The sequence below is a fragment of the Trachypithecus francoisi genome, unplaced genomic scaffold, assembly GCF_009764315.1.
Source record: "Trachypithecus francoisi isolate TF-2019V2 unplaced genomic scaffold, Tfra_2.0 Lachesis_group4, whole genome shotgun sequence".
Classification (NCBI taxonomy): Eukaryota; Metazoa; Chordata; class Mammalia; order Primates; family Cercopithecidae; genus Trachypithecus; species Trachypithecus francoisi.
In genome coordinates this window covers 52337657-52357601 of record NW_022681469.1, presented here as the reverse complement: position 1 = coordinate 52357601, position 19945 = coordinate 52337657, and the positions used below count along the sequence as shown (strand labels likewise).

Sequence of the window (19945 nt, the reverse complement as noted above, 5' to 3'; positions counted from 1 at the left end):
AGGCTGAGGCAGGTAGATCACTTGAGGTTAGGAGCTGGAGACCAGCCTGGCCAACATGGTGAAACCCTGTCTCTACTAAAAAAAATAAAAAGATTAGCTGGGCGTAGGGGTGGTGTGGGCCTATAATCCCAGCTACTCAGGAGGCTGAGGCAGGAGAATCACTTGAACCCAGGAGGTGGAGGCAGCAGTCAGCCAAGATCACGCCACTGCACTCCAGCCTGGGTGACACAGCAAGATTCCACCTCAAAAAAAAAAAAAAAAAAAAAAACACAGTTCTTTGAAAATAACGAGAACAATGATACAACATATCACAATCTCTGGGACACAGCTAAGGCAGTGTTAAGAGGGAAATTCATAGTACTAAATGCTGACATCAAAAAGCCAAAAAATCTCAAATTAACAACCTAACTTTACAACTTAAAGAATTAGAAAAGCATGAACAAATCAACCACAAAGTTAGCAGAAGATGAGATGTAACAGAAATCAGAGCTGAACTGAGGAAAACAGAGACATGAGAACCATTCAGAAGATAAATGAATCCAGGAGTGGGTTTTTTGTAAAAAAATTAATATAATAGGCCACTAGCTAGACTAATAAAGAAGAAAAGAGAGAAGATCAAATAAACACTACTAGAAATGAAGAAGAAAATGTTACTACTGACTCTACAGGAAAAAAAAAAATTGGAAACTACTATGAACACTTTTATACACAAAAAGTTGAAAACCTAGAAGAGATGGATACATTCCTGGACGCATACACCCTCCCAAGACTGAGCCAGGAAGAAACTGATTCCCTGAACAGACTAGTAATGAGTCCTGAGATTGAATCAGTAATGAATCGCTGACTAACTAAAAAAAGTCTGAGGTCTGATGGATTCACAGCCGAATTTTGCCATATGTACAAAGAAGAGCTGGTACCATTCCTACAGAAACTACTCCAAAAAATTGAGGAAGAGGGACTCCTCCCCAACCCTCATTCTATGAGGCCAGCATCATCTTGATACCAAAACTTGGCAGAGACACAACAAAAAAAGAAAACTTCAGGCCAATCAAGTAGGCTGCATCCCCGGGACACAAGACTGGTTCAACATATGCAAATTAATAAATGTGATTCATCACAAAAACAGAGCTAAAGGCAGAAACCACACGATTATCTCAGAAGACCCAGAAAAGGCTGCTGATAAAATTTAACACTTCCTCATGTTAAAAATTCTCAATAAATTAGGTATCAAAGGAACATACCTCAAAATAGTAAGAGCCATCCATGACAAATCCACAGCCAACTGTGTGCCAAAACTGGACGCATTCCTTGAAAACCGGCCTAAGACAAGGGTGCCCTCTCTCACCACTTCTATTCAACACAGTATTGGAGGTCCTAGCCACAGCAACCAGGCAAGAGGAAGAAATAAAGAACATCTAAATAGGAAGAGAAGAAGTTAAGCTATCTCTGTGTGCAGATGACATGATTCTATATCTAGAAAACCCCATAGTCTTGGCCCAAAAGCTCCTTCAACTGATACACTTCAGCAAAGTTTCAGGATACAAAATCAATGTACGAAAATCACTAGCATTCCTATACATCACCAACAGCCAAACTGAAAGCCAAATCAGAAAGGCAATCCCATGCATAACTGCCAAAAAAGGAATAAAACATCTAGGAATACATGTAACCAGGGAGGTGAAAGATCTCTGCAATAAGAACTACAAAACACTGCTCAAAGAAATCAGAGAAGAACATCCCATGCTCATGGATAGAAAGGGAAGAACATCCCATGCTCATGGATAGAAAGAATCAGTATCATTACAATGGCTATACTGCCTGAAGCAATCTTCAGATTCAGTGCTATTCCTATCAAACTACCAATGACATTCTTCACAGAACTAAAACCAAACTATTTTAAAATTCATATGGGACCAAAAAAGAGCCTGAATAGCCAAGGCAATCCTAAGCAAACGGAACAAAGCTGGAGACATCATGTTACCTGACTTCAAACTATACTACAAGGCTACCATAACCAAAACAGCATGATAACGGTACAAAAACAGGCACACAGACCAATGGAACAGAATAGACTGATCTTCAACAATGCTGACAAAAGCAAGCAGTGGGGAAAAGTTTCCCTGTTCAAGAAATGGTGCTGGGCTAACTGGCTAGTCATACACAGAAGATTGAAACTAGACCCCTTCCTTACACCATACACAAAAATCAACTCAAGATGGATTAAAGACTTACATGTAAAACCCCAAACTAGAAAAACCCTGGAAGACAACATAGGCAATACTATCCTGGACAAAGGAATAGGGAAAGATTTCAGGACAAAGACTCCAGAAGCAATCACAATAAAAGCCAAAATTGCTAAGTGGGATCTAATTAAACCTAAGAGCTTTTGCACAGCAAAAGAAATTATCAACAGAGTAAACAGACAACCTACAGAATGGAAGAAAATATTTGCAAACTATGCACCTGACAAAGGTCTAAGATCCAGAATCCATAAGGAACTTAAACAAATTCACAAAAGAAAACAACCCCATTAAAAAGTGTGCAAAAGACATGAACAGACACCTCTCAAAACAAGACATACATGTAGCTAGCAATCACATGAAAAAATACTCAGCACCACTGATCATTAGAGAAATGCAAATCAAGGCCGGGCACGGTGGCTCACTCCTGTAATCCCAGCACTTTGGGAGGCCGAGGTGGGCGGATCATGAGGTCAGGAGATTGAGACCATCCTGGCTAACAAGGTGAAACTCCGTCTCTACTAAAACCACAAAAATTAGCCGGGTGTGGTGGCAGGCGCCTGTAGTCCCAGTTACTGGGGAGGCTGAGGCAGGAGAATGGTGTGAACCCGAGAGGCGGAGTTTGCAGTGAGTCGAGATCCCACCACTGCACTCCAGTCTGGGTGACAGAGCGAGACTCAGTCTCAAAAAAAAAAAAAAAAAAAAGAAATGCAAATCAAAACCGCAATGAGATACCATCTCAAATCAGTCAGAATGGTTATCATTAAAAAGGCAAAAAAATAACAGATGCTGGCAAGATTGCAGAGAAAAGGGAACACTTATACACTGTTGGTGGGAGTGTAAATTAGTTCAACCATTGTGGAAAGCAGTATGGTGATTCCACAAAGGGCTAAAAGCAGAACTACCATTTGACCCAGCAATCCCATTACTGGGTATATATCCAGAGGAATATAAATCATTCTACCACAAAAACATATGCATACGAATGTTCATTGCAGCACTATTCACAATAGCAAAGACATGGAATCAACCTAAATGCCCATCAGTGACATAATGGAAAAAGAAAATGTGGTGGAACATATACATCATAGAATACTATGCAGCCATAAAAATAACAAGATCATGTTTTTTGCGGGAACATAGATGGAGCTGGAGGCTATTATTCTCAGCAACCTATTGCAGGAACAGAAAACCAAATACTACATGTTCTCACTTATAAGTGGGAGCTAAATAATGAGAACTTATGAACACAAAGAGGGAAACAACAGACACTGGAGTCTACTTGATGGGGGAGGGTGGGAGGAGGGAGAGGAGCAGAAACAGTAACAACAGGGTACTGGGCTTAACACCTGGGTGATGAAATAATATGTACAACAAATCCCCACGACATACGTTTACCTATATAACAAAGCTTCACATGTGCCCCCAAACCTAATATAAAAGTCAAAAAAAAAAAAAGAAACTTTATAAATGAAATAATGAATACTTTGAAAAAGTAGAGGACAGTGAAATAATCAGTATTTTTCTATAAATAGCTAAACTAGTAGATGGAAATTTCATAAAACAGATATTCTTTAAAACAACAAGAATGTAAAGAGAACCAGGACTGTTCAAAAATAGTAACTATGGACTTGGGACTATAAAATACATATCTACATATTAAGATTTGAGTGTTTAGCTGTAGTGTGATTAAGTTTTTAAAAAATCACAGCAAACATTTGCAAATAACTATCCTAAATGCTCCACAGTTTTCTAATACACTGAACCAAAACCATTTTACTCTATTTTAAAAGATTTCTGTAAACACTGGGTTAGGAACTATGATCATTATTCTCAGGATACCTATGACATTCATGAGCAAGACACATATGAAACAGGTTTGGAATAACACCATAGTGTTTGTGGCTAGGTGTGATGTGATCAGATTAGATTGCCACATAACCTCCGAGGAAGAAAAATCAATCTTGGAGGAGGCTGAGTCAGAGCTTGCCCAGAGCCAAAGCAGGATTTGGACAAGCACAGTGGCAGAGGCAGGGCATTTTATACAAGGAATACCATGCCTATGCCAAGGGGTAACAAAGGGACTGAAGTAGAGGGTATTTGTGAGAAGTAAGGAAAAGGACAAGCTTGGAAAGGGAAGAGGGTACAAACTACCAAAAGTCCTGAAGTAACAGGCTGAGTCCCACAGACTCATTTTATGTTTCAATAAGACAGAAATGTATGTACATGTAATGTGATACTGCTCATAAAGAAAACATTTTTAAAAAGAGGAGAGAAGTGATGAAAATGAGAACAGAAAAATTTTAATCTGTGAATGGCGCTCACAACGGGTAATGAAGAGGGCTGAAAGCTAATGCCATCACAAAAGGAACAAGGCCCTGGATGGCAGGGCCGCAGCTTAGGGAGTAAGCATAGAGGTGGGAATACAAAACAAAGGCAGTAAAAGTTAGTAAAAATTTGGTTAAAAGTAATTACCCAGAAAAGTCCTCTTGATGCATGGTGATGATTATGGCCTCTATAGCATCTCCCACAGAAGTGAGTAAGGGTTGCACAGCATTTTCCATAAGAGCATGAATAGCCTGAAGAAAATAAAAAAGAAAAAGAAGAGGCAAAATTAAAGACAACAACCCAAAGAAATTTGAGATGTGAGTAACACCGTGACTAACAGTTTTCAAATTATATCAAATGCAGACTAAGTTAACAGAAGTCTGCTCCTCTCCCTAACCACTGTCAGTAATGATTTTTAAAGCTTAAAATATGTGGAACATGGCACTAAAAAATTTCAACATCCCCACTCTTCTTATTTTTTTCAGAAGGTTCAGTGGTTAAATAAGCCCAGGGAGAAAGGAACGCAGACGCAAGAAGACAGTAGTACCACTAATGAGGAAAAGGTTAAACAAACACATTTAAGTTTCGCAAAAGAGTTAGGCAAGACCAAAAGTAATTATTTAAGAATTGGAACAACATCATATGCTTTTAACCAGAGTGAATATAATAAATAGACATTGATTCTTTTTTTTAAACTATTAGGTTCAAGGGTACATGTGCAGATTTATTATATAGGGGTTTGTTGTACAGATTATTTCATCACCCAGGCACTAAGCCTGGTACCCAATAGTTATTTTTTTCTGCTCCTTCCCCTGTTCCCACCTTCTACCCTTAAGTAGGCTCCAGTACAATGTTTCTAATAGGGCACAACAGTTGGGCATTTCATGAATTAGGTTTCTGTTGAGAGTTCTACAGCAGTGACTCTCAACTGCGGGCAATTTTGCTCCCCAGGAAATATTTGGTATTGCTTAAAGACATTTTTTATTGTCACAGTTGGGGATGGGGGTACAAATTTGTTACTAGCATCTGGTAGGTAGAGAACAAAGATACTGCTAAACATCTTACGGAATACAGAACAGCCCCTATAACAAAGAATTACCCAGCTCAAAATGTTGATAGTGCCATGGTTGGGAAACTGTTCAACACGGAGGTATAAATTATCAGTTACTTGAAGTAAAATCCTAGGTCTTAAGTTATGGGTTTTTAGTGTGAAAATAATGACCGAGGCTCAAAACACATAAAATCAAAAATGTAAATATATTATACATACTTCAAAGATAATTAAATATAATGAAGATAGATAGTTCTGGCTCATACAAACGATCAAAATCAATGAGGAAAGGTAAAATATAGGACCCTTAATCATTAAATTCCTAATCTATAACCCTTAATCTCTGGTAAAAATAAATATACAATGTACAGGATTGTATGTATGTATGTGTGTGTGTGTGTGTGTGTGTGTGTGTGCGTGTGTGTGTGTGTATAGTTTTCCTTCCATACAGGAGCTCAGAGTCTAGTGAGAATAGTTAAAAAGTTATGCAGGTCGAGTAACCCAAAATCCAAAATCTGAAAAGGTCCATCGAGCACCTTCCTTTGAGTGTCATGTTGACACTCAAAAAGTTTTGGATTCCCAGGCATAGGAGTCTGGGAAAACTGAGGCACTTGGGAAACCACAAGACATTCAGCGCATATGGAGCATAAGTGCCTGGAAGAGACAGAGGCAGCAAGAGGTGTACTCTGTATAGGCTACTAAGAAGTTAGGAATTTATCCTAAAGGAACCAGGAAACCAATGATGGGTTTTAAGCAATACACAACATGTGGTTAATGATTTGGATTTAGGAAAAAATCATGTTAGAAAGTAAACTGGATAAATTAGACTACAAAAAGGAGTACAGTTATAAGGCCACAACAGTGGTACAGAGCTGCTGCAGAGTAAGAGAGGGAGCTTAAAAAGGACAGAACCAGAGAAGACTGCCTAATTTTAAATTTAAACTTGGTACGAGTCTTCAGCTAACTCATCAACAATGCATGTGCAGAGCAAACTAAATGTGGCTTGCAATTGAGGCTTAAAGAAGTGAACTGATTGAGGTGTGGCCAACTGAAGGTATGAGTATACTCAAACACAGTTTGAGTATAACCAAGTTAATTGCTTGCTAAAGCAAAATTATCAACATGCTTATAAGAAATGTAAAAAAAAAAGAAAAGAAAATCCTGTTTCTACACAACATAACATTCACAGTGTTCAGGATTTATTCAAAATTACTACACATATAAAATGCTGGGAAATTTTTATCAATTCTCAAGGGAAAAGACAATCAAGAGATGCTAACCTTGAGATGAACCAGACTCTAGAATTATCAGGCAAGAACCTCAATGAGGCAAGGAAAAATATGCTCACAATAAATAAAATAATAGGAAATCTCAGTAGAGTGAATGAAGATATATATTTAAAAAAGGTAATTTTAAACTAAAATAATATAGTATCTGAAATTGTAAAATTCAATGGATAGGCTTAGTAGAAGAATTATGCGTAGAGATGACAGAGGAAAGAGTCAATGAACCTTAAGATAGAATTAACAGAAATCTCTCTGGAGGAGAAGAGAAAAAAACACTAAAAAATAATTAAACCTATGAAACAACTGCAAAATGTCTAATATACTGGTCACTGGAGTCCTGTAAGAAGAAAAAATAATGGGACAGAGAGAGAATGAGGCAGCAAAACTACTTGGGAGGGGAAAAGGCCTCATACTTCCCAAAATAATGAAAAGCACGAATTTATAGATTCAGGAAAATCAGCAGATCCCAAACAGGATAATTTTGTGAGAACTATCCCTAGGCACATCATAAACTGCTGAAAACCAAAGATAAACAGAAAATCTTGAAACTAGCCAAAAAAAAAAAAAAAAAGATTACATACAAGGGAATTAATTTTAATAAGTAATAACTTCTTATCAGAAAGCATGGAGGCCAGAAAACAGTGGAACATATTTTAAGTGCTGAGAGAAAAATATCTCTCAAACCCGTATTTCTATTTTCTGTATAAATATCCTTCAAAGATGAAGTGAAATACATTTCTGGCAAAAGAAAATTAGCAGTGTTCTTTGCCATCACACTCACATGGTAAAATTTAATTTAAACTCATCAGATTTTAAATGATGATTTAAAATAATCATTAAAAATCATCATTTGGCTGCTCTGCCTATGAAGTATCCATTCTTTTGTTTATTTTCTTAATAAACTTGCTTTTACTTAAAAAAAGGTAAAATCATCAACATTTAATTCTGTTATCAGAATTAAATTAGAAATCAGTAACAAGATACATGCAGCACCCAAAAGTAATTAGAAATTTTAAAAACACATTTCTAAATCCATGACTCAAATAAGAAATCACAAAGGAAATTAGAAAAATATTTCAACCTGAATGAAGATACAAGTATAATACAGCAAAATTGCAGTGCTAGTGGAAAATTTACAACGTTAAATGTTTATTTGTGGGGAAAGTGCTCTAAAATTACTGATGCAAAGTCTCAAATAATCTTAAAAAAATCAAAGAAAACTCACAAATCCAAAGATAAACAGAAAATATTGAAACTAACAAAAAGAAGAAAATAAAAAAAGATAAAAGCAGAAATCTATGAAATAGAAAACAGAGAAAACTAATAAAGCTAAAAGCTGTTTCACTGAAAAGATTAACACAGTTGCTAAACTCCTAGCTAGATTGATCGAGAAAAAAACAGAAGAGAACACAAATCAACAATATCAAAAATGAAAAAGAGGTTATTCTTATAGGTCCCAAAGACATCAAAAAGACAGTTAAGTAAGCTCAGCACCGTGGTTTATGACTGTAGTCCCAGCAACTTCAAAGGCTCAGGCAGAAGGATCCCTTGAGCACAGGAGTTCAAGGCTGTAGCACGCCATAATCGTGCCAGTGAATAGCCACTGCACTCCAGCCTGGGCAGCATAGTGGAACCTTGTCTTTAAACAAACCACAAAAGGACAGTAAGTATTACATAGATTTTTCTGACAAATTAGATAACTAAGATGAGTAGATAAATATCTTCAACGTCACAAAGTATCAAAGCTCATTCATGAAGAATAGATACCACAAATAGCCCTTTCTCTAGTAAATGAATTAATGTGTAGTTATAAGCCTTTCTACAGAGAAAACTACAGGCCCAGATGCCTTCACTGGTGAATTCTACTAAACACTTGAGGAAAAAACAAAAACAAAAACAAATTCTACACAAACTCTTCTAGGAAACAGAAGAGGAGGAAACACTTTCAAACTCATTTAGTGAAGCCAGTACTAACTTGCTACCAAAACCAAATAAAGACAGAAAATTTTATGACAATATTCCTTATGAATATAGATGTAAGTATCCTTAATAAAAATTAAGTAAACCAGTATCCAGGAATACATAAAAGGATACATTAAATATCCAGCAATACATAAAAAGGGTAATACATCGTGACTAAGGTTGGTTTGATACTTGAAAATAAATTACTATAATATACTTCATTAGCAGAATAAAAGAGTAGAGCTATATGATTATTTCAATAGATGTGGAAAAAGCTATTTAATGAAACTCAACACCATTTATAATAAAAAATAGAAAACTAAGAATAGAAGGGAACTTGTTTAACCTGACAAAGGTCATCTATCAAAAACCTACAGCTAACATTATTATATCATTAACCTATAGCTAATACTATACTTAAAACAGTAAAATACTGAATGCTTTACCCCCAGGTCAGAAACAAGTAAAGGAGGTCCATTCTCACCAGTTCTATTCAACACTGTACTGCAGATCCTGGACAGTGAAACAAGGCATGGAAAAACAGGCATAAACATCAGAAAGTAAGAAATAAAAATCTCTATTTGCATAAGAAATGGTGGTTTACAGAGAAAACTGTATTGCTGGGTGAGGTTTCCCACTTAGGGAAAATATGAAATAGGAAGAGAAGAGAGCATCTTGGGGAATGCCTTCATTTCAAGGATGGATAGAAACTAACAACTAACAAGGAAACTGAGAAAGGAGATTAGATTATATTTCATATGCTCTTTACAAAGCAGGGAAATATGTTATACATTTTAAAAAGATTTACCTAAAATAGTTAAAATTATAAAAATATTGGCACCTCAGCAATCTGGAATATTCCTTTATATAGAACATCAAACCCACACAAAAAGGGAGAAAGAAGCACTGCCATATATAAATTTGGCAATGTAATCACTATCTGCACAAGTCAAATCTCAGTAAAAAATGGATCAGAATTACTGGGCCAAGGGGTTTAAATGGTACTTATATAGCTATGGTGGTTATAATGAAATAACTCTAAATGTATACTCAATATTAATTATGCTATTCATGACATATTAGACAATTCTTAGAATATGTGATGATGGAGACTGCATGTTCTGCTCTCCACCCCATCCCGGCTCTGCTCCCTCTCCAACTTCACTCCTGCTCCTCTGCTCTCACTCACTCTGCTCCAGCCACTCTGGCCTCCTGGCTGTTCTGTGACTATTACAAGCCTGTCCAATTCAGGTCTCTATTCCTGGAACACTTGCCCCAGATGGCTGCTTGGCTCACTCCTTCAGTTCCTTCAGATTTTTACTAAAATGTCTCTTGATTGGAGAAGCCTATATAAAATAGCACTTTCCTTCCATCCCCATTCTCTATCCTTTACTGTGCTCTATTTTTTATCATAGCACTTGTCACCACTGGGCTCCTCATGACAATAAAAGCATTACACGGGAAAGGACTTTATTTGTTACTTTCACTGTGTATCACTAATACCTGGCATATGATAGACAAGAAATATTTCTGAATAAATGAAAAAAAAGAATATGTAATGATGAACCTCAAGCCTAGAATAACATTTAATTTTGGATAAAATCTCAAGGTAGAGAAAAAGGACTGTTATATGTCTATGTATTTTTCAGTAAGTTAAAAAGTACGTTTAATATCTTCTCTATCAAATAAAATCAAACAGATTTCTGGTTTGGGCTGCAGGCATTTATACATCATAACTTTCTACCTTGAATTCAAAGTGATTTATTTAATTTCCAACAATTGTATGAAATTTCAACATTCCTTTTTATTCTAAGTCAGGGGTTTTGTTTACTTTTTACTTAATAAGTCATAACAGTTTTTTTATAAGACTTAAAGAGCAAAGTTAAAACTTTCAGTGAGTGTATTAACATGAGCAGTGAAGTCTCCAACTAATGAGGTCACTGCAGGAGGGCCTTGTACTTATTGCTAGTCTTCTGTTATCCAGTTCATAAAGGCAAAATTGGTATGTCTTAGTGAAGTACAGACCCAGCTACACACAGCACTGGTCCTGGTAAGCAAACCTTAGAGTGACAGCTGCAGCCCAAGATTAGGGCAATTTTCCCTGCACTGACTCCAGCTCCCTGCCTAAAGTGACTAATATTAAAAGAATAATCTTTGTTGTCTGTTAAAAATAAAGATTCAGAGAAACTACCCTATACTGAAATACAGTCCATGAGTAATTTCTATTTTTAACTCTCCAAGTGATTTTTATCATCAAAGTGAAGGCACTCTGTCTTAATCCAGAGAATGGACTTTCTGAAACTATGGGTTGTGTCGGACCATTAAAGGTCAAAAAAATCAATTCAGTGGGTCACTATCGTGATGTTTTAAAAAGTAATAGACTAGCATAAAAAATATTAGAATGAATACACAAAATAAGGATAAGTATTATTTTGTGAAACTTCTGTATCAATTATAAATGTGTAGAGAAGTACACTTTATGCAATTACATATGTATATATATATTTATAAATGCTTATGTATTATGTATGAGGGCACAAAGTAAAATGTACTTATTTTGGGTAGTTATCAAAAAATGTTTGATAGTTACTGCTAGAAGAAAAAAATGTGGAATTATAGAAGAGTATCCATTCCCTGTCTGGAACCAAGAATGTTAAGACTTTAAGGTTTGTTGTATTGACCTGATGTTATGATCATCGATATGTATACCAACCTTACTAAAAACAATTATTTTATTATGGAAAAATATTTAAAGCACATTGGGGGAAAAAGGGATATAGAGAAAACATACAAGTGTACTTTTAATACATTGGGGGAAAATAGACTGTCTCCTTCTCTTACCCTCAATGAATCAAATCCATTCATATATGAATTTAGTGTCCTTACATTTTGGTGCCTGTTAAATCCTCATTCCCTGTAAATTCTAAAGCATTTGACTTTAGAAGCTCCCCTCCCCTTTAGGATTTGTGACACAGTATTCTCCTAATTTTCTTCCTTCTTCTGATTGTTCTTTCCTCTTTTCTCTAAATATGTGTTTCTCCTTAGGGTTTACTTGTAGACTTTCATCTCTATTTTAAAACTCTCCCTTAGAGATGTAAATCCAATATAATAGTTGAAATTTATTACCTTTGTGTAGGTTTATTGTACCATTTTATAGATGCAGAAACTAAGGCAAGAGAGGGTTTATTTACTTGTTTGAGGTCATATAGCTGGTTAAATAGCTGAGATGGGATTCATATACAGGTAGTTTGGCTCCAGACTCTATGCTATATGGCCTTAGTTACTTACTCACCAAGTACTGAAGAAATATTTAGCAAATAAAGGAATGACGGTGGCAAGGTGTAGTAGACATAACTCTTTAGAGTTAATGAGGTCTGCATTTACCAGCGATATGACCCTGAGCAAGATATTATTTCTAAGATGTATAAAGTGGGAATACAAATACATAACTTGAAGGGTTGTAGTAATATTTCAAAATGTACCTCTCTAGTACTGTTGTAAGAATGAATAATTTGCCTGCTTTTAAAAGAGATACTGTCAACTACAAATGGCTCTGAATCGCATACCATTATTTTTTATGAAATTTCCTAAATAATAGAAAGGGGGTATACTTATGTTTGTATATAAAAAATGAGAATACATTCTGATTTTATGCCTCAGTTTAAAGTAGGATTTCTCAACCTTGGCATTACTGACATTTTGGACTGGAAAATTCTCTTATGAGAGAGGGGTGGGCATTGTCCTATGCATTGCAAGATGTTCAGCATAATCCTTGGCCTCTACTCACTAGATGCCAGTAGCATCTCCACTGTGTCATGACAATCCAGAATGTCTCCAGATGCTGTCAAATGCCACCTAGGGGACAAAATGATTCTGGTGGAGAACCATTGCTTTACTGGAATAATACTGGGTTGTACTGCCATTAGATAAATACATGTAGGACTCTTGCTTCTAACAATAGGCCCCAGTGTGTGATGTTTCCCTTCCTGTGTCCAAGTGTTCTCATTGTTCAATTCCCACCTATAAGTGAGAACATGTGCTGTTTGGTTTTCTGTTCTTGCGATAGTTTGCTGAGAATGATGGTTTCCATCTGCAACCATGTCCCTACAAAGGACATGAACTCATCCTTTTTTATGGCTGCCTAGTATTCCACGGTGTAGGAGGGGGGAGGGATAGCATTAGGAGATATACCTAATGTAAATGACGAGTTAATGGGTGCAGCACACCAACATGGTACATGTATACATATGTAACAAACCGGCATGTTGTGCACATGTACCCTAGAACTTAAAGTATAATAAAAAATAAAAAAGAAAATATAAACAACAACAAAAAAGACTCTTGCTTCTATATATATATAACTGTCATAAGTAGAACACAATCTGTAGACACCAAAAGGGTCTATTTTTAAATTCTAGAAAAGATAAACACACTCATTATCTACTCTCTTTAGGATAATTATCAACATGCTACTTTTGTATATATAGAGGATTCTGAATTATAAAATGTGACACTGCCCACTCAGCAAAACAAATAATCCTAAAACCACTTTGATCTATAGTCAAAGATTAAATTTTTTTACCTTTAGAGCTGAAATTATAGTTTGCTCAGCTGCCGGTGGGAATGAGCTCTGACTGGAAACAACCTAGAACAAGGTTTTGATCCAGTTATAGTTTTGCTTAAGTCTATTTCTGTAAATACTAATTTTGATCATAGCATAATAAAGCTGTTTCCACAAACTATATACACAATATTATCATTGCTTTATAGTAATAACTTATATATGATTTTAAAAATCAGTATTTATTAAGATAGGTTGAAAAATAATTTTGTCTATAAAGAAAATACATACTTCAAATAACAATAATAAATACTGAGAGCTAGGTTTCCTTTATTCATGTTACATAGGTTTTAATTATAAAGTTTAAACTTGAAAAGGTCAGAATAAAGCCATATTTACTCATTTCTTTCACTCATGTCTTTAGGCTGACTCTAATTTCCAACAAGTCTTTAAAATAAAAATGTCAGCATTTCAATTTTTACAAATCAATACAAACATCATGAAAATTTTGAAAATATCAGTAAAGACATTTAAAGTAGGCTAGATAGAACACAATCTTTCCTTGCTTATGGTGCTTTGGAGTAAGGATTAGAGAAAATGGAAAACACATCATTTAGTGTTTTTTTAATAATTTTTACCCTTCTGAGATTTACCTGTTAATAACTCTTTAACATGCCTTTTGTTTAGTGTGTAAAATACACATTTTTAGAAACCCCTAGTTGATAAAAGGACTTGTTAAAATCTTTAAATAAGTGAGTAACAGTCACTTAGAATTATTCTAAAACACAATCTAGTATATTAAAGCTCATACTATAAGTCAAGTTTTCAAGAACATCATTTAACCATTAGCTTTCTTCAGGTCTTCTAAATTATTATCTTCCTATTTATAATATATTTCAAAAATGACCTATAGAGAATAATTAAGCACAAGCTACTCCAAAGTCAAAGATGGACTTGGAAGTGTTGCTTTTTTAGTAATTAACAATACAGTTCACCTTAGATATAATATATGGAGGCAAACAAGTTAAGGTTTGGCCATTTCTTTTAAATGCCTAGTAGAAAAACAGCAAAATGAATACACATTATCTATTTGTAAGCATTCATCAGTGATTATATCATAAAAATTCAGTTTTTAATACAGTTCCTCCCTGACTTTTTAATGCAAAGATATTAATAGAACATTTTTGACATGTTGGAGGGCTTCAGCATTCTTATTCTGTCATTAGCTTTGCTATAATTTACTACCATCCACACTATATCAAATTATACATTTCAATAAGTATGAAATATGTATGATTTGTCCTCCAATAATTTGCTCAATAAACTTAATTAACTTGAGGATCTACAGTTCATGTGTTTTAAACTGAATGTACAAACAAAAAGTCATACAAACAATGAAGGCCAGAATCAAAGACTGTTTAAAAGAGTTAACTCCTTAGTTTATTTTATAATCATCACATTTTCATTGTATTCTTTTCCAAAGTATTAAATAACAATTTGTAAACTGTCTAAATTTGAGGCAAGAAGAATTTAAAACTAAGTAAAAACAACTTAATAAAATAAAGGTTACCTTTCTTACTGACTGGTGCAACTTATACAATGAATTCACTACTGCCACATTTCTTCTCTGTCCTTCAGTAAGAGGCCCAATCACCTGACTTGCATCTCCTTGTGTGGAGAGCTGTAAGAATTCAACATCGAAAGAATGTGTCAAAATGATAACTCTCTCTCTCTCACACACACACACACACACACACACACACACACACTTCTTTAAGGGGGGAGAAGTTCATGTCCCTCTGACAAAGAGAATGTTAACTGGAAATATTCAGGTCAAGTTAAAGCTTTGGACTTGAGGTAAAGCCAGCAATCTGTGTAGAGAAAACAACATGGATGTAGAAGTACAATTGGTCCTGCACGGGAAGAACGGCTCTGTTAATACTTCACAGCTGATGGACTCTTGAGGCAGGTGTGACCCAAATGCCCCATGTGTGCTATTATTTTGATATAATAACATAGTAATCCTAAGGAATACCTTCTGGCAACTGCCAATTGGGCTTCTTTCTATTCAAATACTCAGAAATAAGCCCACAAACAAAGGAGGAGGAAAGGAGAGAAGAGAGAGAGGGGAAAGAGGGAAAAAGGGGATGGTTAGAGAAATAAATAAAAATAAACCTAACTCCCATGTATATTTGACAGCCATCCTAATACACTAATGAAATGAATGGTACAAAGAGGATATTACTTTGATTTTTTATAGATTAAAAAAAGCCCAAAATCATACTGTGTATAGATTATAAGTATACGTGGTATTAAAACCTTTCTACACTTGACCTTTAATTTACTTCTAAATGCATGAGTTTTAGGGAAAGGGACATGGAATGCTTTATTATCTCTAACTGTCATGGTTCAAATTTAAGAAAAAATATATCAACCATTCTCGTATTGGTCAGATTTTAATCCAATCCTCTATAACAATTATTATTTAAAGATATATTAAACTTCATCAGGACATAGGAAGCATGACCAAGTTAAACAACTCCAATTTATTTTGACTTTCCTCATGGACATAGATAATGACAAACTTGCAAACAAGCTGTGTTCTAAGGTGGTGACCTGAAAATATATTTATTTTCCTGTAGAACTATGTTAAAAAGATAATGCTTAAGCACTTACAAGAGTCCACAAAATCCAACTTAATCAATAATATGGTGAACTAATACTAATAGAAACTCTGAGCTCCCAAGATAAAGCAAATGATGGGGTCTGTGCCAAGGTAAGGATGGGGAGAGGCTCCTGAATAAGGCACTCTGAAAGTATAAGTGGCCATGGTGAGTGGCATCAGTGGGTATGGCAGACTTGGGGCAGGAGGGGTCGGATGCTAAGTACACATCTGACTATAATGGGCATTTAAATGTCATAAGCTCTAGCTGTACAATTTTAAAAATCCAATCTCTCTTACTTCTCTTGAGATTCTCTCCAATCAATTTTGAAGAACAAAGATATGGGAAAGGGAAAGAATTTTTATGTTATTTTATTTCAATTTGTTTTGTGTGTTCAGTATTTAATGAGGAGATATGCCTGCTGTTAGATATGTAAGAATTTTTAATGTTATTTTATTTCAATATGCTTTGTGTGTTCAGTATTTAATGAGGAGATATGCTTGCTGCTAGAAAAGGGTGGAGATCTTTTATCATTGAGGACTGATCATATTTTGGGGGTTTAAAAGTATATATAGGTCCACGTCACACCCCTTGGATACTATAATCAGGAAGACAGGTAATAACAAATGCTGGCCAGGATATAGAAAAACTGAACCCTCACACATTGCTGGTGGGAATGTAAAATTGGAGGGGCTGCTTGGAAACAATCTGGTCTTTCCTCAAAGGTAGATACAGAGTGACCATGTGACACAGCAGCTCAACTCCTAGTGATATATATAAGAGAAATAAAAACATATGTTCACACAAAAATCTGTACACAAATATCCATAGCACCATTTATTCATAATAACAAAATAGAAACCCAAATGTCAACCAACCAACTGACAAATAAAATGTAGAATAACCACACAATGGAACATTACTTAGCAACACAAAGGAATAAAGCTCCGATACATACTACAACATAGGTGAATTCTGAAAACATTATTCTATGTGAAAAAAACAACCACAAAGCCACATATTAAATGGTTACATTTATATGAAATATCCAGATTAGGCAAATCTATATGTGCAAAAGTCGATTGGAAATTGCAGTGGGGCAGTGGGGTATATGAGGAGTGAGTGCTAACTGGTATGAAGTTGCTTATGGGGTGATGAAATGTTTTAAAATTGACTATGAATATAGTAAAAACCACTGACTTGTACACTTTAATGGGTGAGTTATATGATATGTGAATTATATCTTAATAAAACTGTTTTTTAAAAAAGCATAGAAAGAATCCCAGGCTTCCAAGGTTATTGACTGATGCTCTGAGAACCTTGTAAAAATGAAGGTTAAGAGATGACTTAAGTTCAAAAGACCTAAAAAGCTATAGAAAAAGAACATTACAGTTTTGGGTATAAAACGTTATTGACATAAAAGAACTAAAAATGAAACATCATCGTGCCAAAAACAAAGAATAAAAATATCAAAGTGAAAATGTAAGTTTCCAAAAGATTGGAGATGTAAATAATCTGCTGCCTATCGTGATTTTACTGCACAGAATATAATCAGTCCAAGTTCAACACTTAGCTAAGTGGATGACCATGTATCTCTCTCCAATACCACTCTTGTCGTAGTTTTTGTTTTTTTGGAAATATAGTCTCCCCTCAGTATACAAGGAGGATTGGTTTCAGGACCATAACACCCACCCCCCCACCTAAATCCACACATATTCAAGTCCCACGGTGGGTCCTGAGGAACCTGCATACAGGAAAAGTTGGCTCTCTATATATACAGGTTTTATATCCCATGAATATGGTACTTTTGATCTGCCTTTGGTTGAAAAAAATCTGAGTGTAAGAAGGATATTTTCTTACAAAACCAAAGTTGTTATCAACTTCACAGATTTACACTGAAGAAATACTTTTATCTGGCATCAGCCATGTCTCCAAAGAGTTCTGGTTCCTTTTAGTGGAAAATGGAATTAGAGACCAAGATCTGGGCACTAGGTTTGCTCACTGCGTTGACCCCTGCTTCTTGATTAAATCAATCTTCAAATAGATGATCCTTTCAATACAATGGGCTCTCAGTTCCTTGTCCTCTTTTCCTTCAACAATCTTACTGTTCACTCCAACTCATTTATCTTCTTCCATGGTCACAGTCTATAATCTTGCCATTATAATGACTGAACTCTTTCGAATCTGAGTTCAGGTATGCTACTCTCTGGCTGCCATTTCAAATCTTTCCCTTTGATTTTACTTATTTTTAATTTTAATTTCTGTGAGTACACAATAGGTAGATAGATATTTATGTTTCTCTTTGTTTTTTTTTTCTTTTTCTTTTTTTTTTTAAGACAGGCTCTCTCTCTGTCACCCAAACTGGAGGACAGTGGCATGTTCTTGGCTCACTGCAACCTTCGCCTACTGGGTTCAAGTGATTCTTGTGCCTCAGCCTCCTGAGTAGCTGGGATTACAGGCATATGTCACCATACCTGGCTAATTTTTGTATTTTTAGTAGAGATGGGATTTTGCCATGTTAGCTAGGCTGGTCTTGAACTCCTGGCCTCAAGTGATCCACCTGCCTCAGACTCCCAACATGCTGGGATTACAGGCATGAGCCACAGCACTGGCCATCCCTTTGATTCTAATTCCAATAATTCAGTAACCCCTTTAGACCTCCCAAATGTACCACCTTCTCATTCTATCTTGCAGGAGTCCCTGATACCCATCTCTTTGCTTCCTTCCTTCCTTTTTGGATTAGATTATGTTATGTGATTCATTATCATCAATTTCAGCAGTGAGCAACATCTTTTCAGCAGTGAGTGGTATCTTGAGAGGAAATGGGATCCAGTGCACCTGTGGAGATACTGGCTTTAAACTGGGGCCTGGAGAGTTCATTAGTTTTCAGAGAGCAAGCGGGGCAGGGTATTAAGAATACATATATTCATGGTCACTTAGGAAAATTCTAGTCCTGGGCGAAACCAAGTCAATGCCTGAATGTGAGAAGCTGAATGAGCTTCTCACTGGTTGGACTTTAAATCTATGATCACTAAACCAAGGTGGGTTCTTGATGTTGCCTGTCAATACTGTTAAATATCCCATTCATGCTCCTAAGCCCCTAGGAGATTGTTCCTCGCCTTCTCCTCATGTCTCTAATCTCCAACACCTCCTTCCCTCCTCCTTATTCTCAGTTGATGACTCTGCTGTATACTTCCCTGAAAAAACAGAAGCAATCAGAAAACTCATGTTCCCAGAATGTCTGCTGTCCCTACCACTTGCTAGCTGAGTGACTTGTAGCTTCAATTTCTTAATCTGTAACATGGAACTAATAATACAATTTATACCAAAGTATGCTACATAAACTGTAAAACGCCTTAAAAATGGTAATACCATATATTTCTATCTCCAGACAATTCTATGTCTTATTCGTATTTTCTTTTCACTTTTCCTTTGCTTGGTTCCTTCCCCCAACCTCTAGTCTATCTCAGTACTGGCTAGGGACCAACTGAACAGATTAGCATTTAGGAATGAGAACCAAACGCCAGTGAAGCTGCCTGGAGTTACAGAGTAGGTTTTGCTCCATTTGGGTTGTGGTAACAAAGCATCTTGTACAAAGTAGGCACCTCGACTACTTTATAATCCTCCACTCATCTTCAGCCACTTTAACCTTTACTATCTCAAGCTATTTCTTCCTGCAAGCTCCTTAAAATTGACATCACTAATTCATGTACATGTTCAGCAAGGCGTCTCAAAGTAGAAGATGCTTATTACATATGCTTGTTTTTTCAAAGCCTATCTTATTTGAGATGAATAAAATTGTACCAAGGTGCAAAAATACAGCTTTGGCTGTAAAGCACTGAGAATGAGGGAAC

The 19945-nt window shown here is 35.7% G+C and overlaps 1 protein-coding gene across 3 annotated transcripts in view; it reads right to left on the bottom strand.

The window, feature by feature from the left end:
* COG5 (component of oligomeric golgi complex 5) overlaps positions 1-19945 on the bottom strand; it is a 378471-nt gene that overhangs the window by 40965 nt on the left and 317561 nt on the right. For all 3 annotated transcript variants that reach the window (XM_033195062.1, XM_033195061.1, XM_033195063.1), the window contains 3 exons: positions 14999-15109; positions 13450-13512; positions 4716-4819 (listed from right to left, as the gene is read on the bottom strand). In XM_033195062.1, the coding sequence (XP_033050953.1) occupies positions 4716-4819; positions 13450-13512; positions 14999-15109 (278 nt within the window). The remainder of the gene's footprint in view (positions 1-4715; positions 4820-13449; positions 13513-14998; positions 15110-19945) is intronic.